Source organism: Rhinopithecus bieti, unplaced genomic scaffold (assembly GCF_001698545.2).
Source record: "Rhinopithecus bieti isolate Rb0 unplaced genomic scaffold, ASM169854v2 scaffold_4967, whole genome shotgun sequence".
Lineage (NCBI taxonomy): Eukaryota > Metazoa > Chordata > Mammalia > Primates > Cercopithecidae > Rhinopithecus > Rhinopithecus bieti.
This window is the reverse complement of record NW_016804726.1, coordinates 1,643,277-1,647,306: the sequence shown is the minus strand read 5'-3', so window position 1 is coordinate 1,647,306 and position 4,030 is coordinate 1,643,277. Positions and strand designations below refer to the sequence as shown.

At 44.0% G+C, this 4,030-nt stretch overlaps 1 protein-coding gene across 1 annotated transcript in view; it reads right to left on the bottom strand.

The window, feature by feature from the left end:
- XRCC6 (X-ray repair cross complementing 6) overlaps window positions 1-4,030 on the bottom strand; it is a 56,700-nt gene that overhangs the window by 22,367 nt on the left and 30,303 nt on the right. The window contains 1 exon segment of the mRNA XM_017870293.1: window positions 909-1,095. Coding sequence (XP_017725782.1) covers window positions 909-1,095 — 187 coding nt within the window.

Below are 4,030 nucleotides of genomic sequence, written 5' to 3'. Positions count from 1 at the left end.
GAGGGGAGGGGAGGGGAGGGGAGAAAGAAAAGGGAAGGGGAAGAAAAGGAAAGATGCACCTATGAAAGTTATTTAACTGGTCAGCCTGATCAATGTCTCTCCTCCTTGTTAACTCTTCAGCGGGAGAAAATTCAATAAGAAAGCATCTTGGGTTAGGTGTGGTGGTTCACATCTATAATCCCAGCACTTTAGGAGGCTGAAGCAGGAGTACTGCTTGAGCCTAGGAGTTCAAGGCCAGCCTGAGCAACATAGTGAGCTCTCATCTCTTAAAATAAATAAATAAATAAATAAAGGCCGGGCACAGTGGCTAATGTCTGTAATCCCAGCACCCCAGCACTTTGGGAAGCCAAAGTAGGAGGATTACTTAAGACCAGGAGTTTGACACCAACATAGTGAGACACTGTCTCTTTTATTCTGAGACAGAGTTATGCTCTTGTTGCCCAGACTGGAGTGCAATGGTGTGATCTCAGCTCACCGCAACCTCTGCCTCCCAGGTTCAAGCAATTCTCCTGCCTCAGCCTCCTGAGTAACTAGGATTACAGGCATGCACCACCATACCCAGCTCATTTTGTATTTTTAGTAGAGATGGGGTTTCTCCATGTTGGTCAGGCTGGTCTTGAACTCCCGACCTCAGATAATCCACCCACCTTGGCCTCCCAAAGTGCTGGGATTACAGGCGTGAGCCACTGTGCCTAGTTGACCCAGTCTCTTAAAAAATAAATAAATTAGCTGGGTGTGATGTCACACGCCTGTGATCCCAGCTACTTGGGAGGCTGAGACAAAAGGATCATTTGAGCCCAGGAGGTCAAGGCTGTAGTGAGTCATGCTTATCCCACTGCACTCCAGCATGGGCGACACAATGAGACCCGGTCTCAAAGACAACAACAACAAAAGGCATCTCTACCTACCTGAGACCTCTTGGTATCACTAGGCAGAAGCAAACCACCTGTACTCGTATTAAAGGTCCGGGTCTTGGTTTTCACTGGTTCATTTGTTTCCCGATAGAGCTTTATTGGAGGAGGCTTGAGAGCCTTCTGGACCAGATTATAAACGCCCACAGAGATCACTATATCTTTGTTGAGCTTCAGCTTTAACCTGAGGGAGTGAAAAATGAAAGAGCATGAACTGAAAGACTGCACTTTTCTAAAATTCCCTCGTAACACCAAAGCTTCACTGTTTTATTCTCTCCAATAATCCTAAGCTCTCAAAATAAATATGCTTTTTAATAATACAATCGAATTTGCTATAATACCACCTCAGAATCTATACCACAATATATTAGCTACTTAAAATAATGACAAAGAATGTACTACAGGTTGAGTATCCCTTTGCAAAATGCTTGCTTAGGACCAAAAATGTTTCAGATTTCAGATTTTTTTTTTGGACTATTTGCATTTTATGTACTTACTCTGTTTGAATATTCCTAACCCAAAAATCTAACACCCATAATGCTCCAAAAAGCACTTCCTTTGAGCATCAGGTCAGTGCTCAAAAAAGTTTCAGATTGTAGAGCATTTCTAATTTTGGATTTTCAGATTAGAAACACTCAACCCGTATAATAAAATGATAGTTTATATTAAGCACAGCACTATACCAATCACCTCACAGCTAGTCTCTCATTTAATCATAGTAGCCCTGTAAGTACTGTACTGGTTGTCTCGTCTTTTTTTGATTTTTTTTTTTTTTTTTTTTTGAGACAGAGTCTTACACTGTTGCTTGGGCTGGAGTGCAGTGGCGTGACCTCAGTTCACTGCAACCTCTGCCTCCCGGGTTCAAGCGATTCTCCTGCCTCAGCCTCCCAAGTAGCTGGGATTATAGGCACCCCCCAAGACATCCAGCTAATTTCTTTTTATTTTAGTAGAGATGGTGTTTCACCATGTTGGCCCGGCTGGTTTTGAACTTCTGACCTTGTGATTCACCCGCATGGCCTCCCAAAGTGCTGGGATTACAGGTATGAGCTACCATGCTTGGCCTCGTCTTTATTTTTCTAGGATCCGTTCCCTCTGCTTTGAAGAATAAAGACCCATCATGCCGGGTGCGGTGGCTTAGGCCTTTAATCCCAGGTCAGGAGTTCAAGACCAGCCTGGCCAACATGGTGAAACCCTGTCTCTACTAAAAACACAAAAATTAGCCTGGCGTGGTGGCGCACAGTCTGTAATCCCAGCTACTTGGGAGGCTGAGGCAGGAGAATCGCTTGAACCAGGGAGTTGGAGGTTGCAGTGAGCCAAGATCCCACCACCGCACTCCAGCCTGCCGATAGAAAGACTCCGCCTCAAAAAAAGAAAAGAAAGCCCCATCAAAATAAGGGTTACTTGACAAAAAACAACAACAACAACAAAAAATCAACAACAATACACCCCAATTTTTGTTTGCGAATTATCCTTTCCCCACTACAGTTATGGGAGAATGTTAGTCAAAGTCAAGTTGCTATGCCTTCTTCTGGCCAAGTGGTGAGCATATCTGACCCTGGAGAAGGCCACAGGACCTTCTCATCTGAGAGTTGGGGTCTCTGAGCAGTGGCCAATAAAGGACACGATTGGAGAAGATACTTTCTTCTCATAATGGCACCCTGAAGACACTGTCATTAGTTCCTGCTAGGTAGATTCCTAGAACTATTTGACTAATATGCTGAAATTAGTCAAGGTCAGTTTTGTTTTTTTGTTTTTTTTGTTTTTTTTTTTTTAGATGTAATTTTGCTCTTGTTGCCCAGGCTGGAGTGCAATGGCATGATCTTCACTCACTGCAACCTCCGCCTCCTGGGTTCAAGTGATTCTCCTGCCTCAGCCTCCTGAGTAGCTGAGATTACAGGCTGCCTGCCACCATGCCGGGTTAATTTTGTATTTTTAGTAGAGACAGGTTTCTCCATGTTGGTCAGGCTGATCTTGAACTCCTGACCTCAGGTGATCCGCCCGCCTTGGCCTCCCAAAGTGCTAGGATTACAGGCGTGAGCCACAGCGCCCAGCTCAAGGTCAGTTTTTATTGCTTGCCACTCAAGAACCTTATTATTGATCTTCTATAAATGAGGGCTCTGAGAAGTTACATGACTTGCCCAAGGACAGACAATTAATAAAAATCCATATTCAAACTCAAGTATCCCTGTTTCAAAGCTCATGTACTTTTCCATCACGACATATTGCATCCTAAGCAGCAACAGGACCTCTTGAAAATGTGTTCTGCAGGCTGGGCGCAGTGGCTCATGCCTGCAGTCCTAGCACTTTGGGAGGCTGAGGGGGGCAGATTGCCTGAACTCAGGAGTTCGAGACCAGCCTGGGCAACATGGTGAAACCCCGTCTCTACTAAAGTACAAAAAAAATTAGCCAGGCATGGCAGTGTGCGTCTGTAGTCCCAGCTACTAGGGAGGCTGAGGCAGGAGAATTGCTTGAACCCAGGAGGCAGAGGTTGCAGTGAGGCAAGATCGTGCCACTGCATTCCAGACTGGGACAACAGACCAAGACTCTGTCTCCAAAAAAATAAAATGTGTTCTGAAATAGTAACAATGTACAAATATATTTACAATATGCAAAAAATACTTATATTATGGGGAAAAAAAGAACATAAAATAACCTATGATACACATTCTTCTCAAGCACACAGAACATTCTCTAGGAGAGACCACATGATGGGCCACAAAACAAGTCTCAATACATGGAAAAAGACTGAAATCCCATAAAGTATGTTCCTTAACCACAATGGAGCTAAGTTAGAGGTCCACAACACAAAGAAATCTGGGAAAATCTCAAATATTTGAAAATTAAACAATATACTTATAAAAAACCCAAGAAATCACAAGGAAAAAAATTTTTTTTTTTTTTTTTTTGAGACAGGGTCTCGCTCTGTCGCCCAGGCTGGAGCACAGTGGCACGATCTTGGCTCACTGCAACCTCCGCCTCCTGAGTTCAAGATTCTCCTGCCTCAGCCTCCTAAGTAGCTGGGACTACAAGCACGTGCCACCGCGCCCAGCTAATTTTTTCTTTTTTTTTTTTTGAGATGGAGTCTTGCTCTGTTGCCCAGGCTGGAGTGCAGTGACATG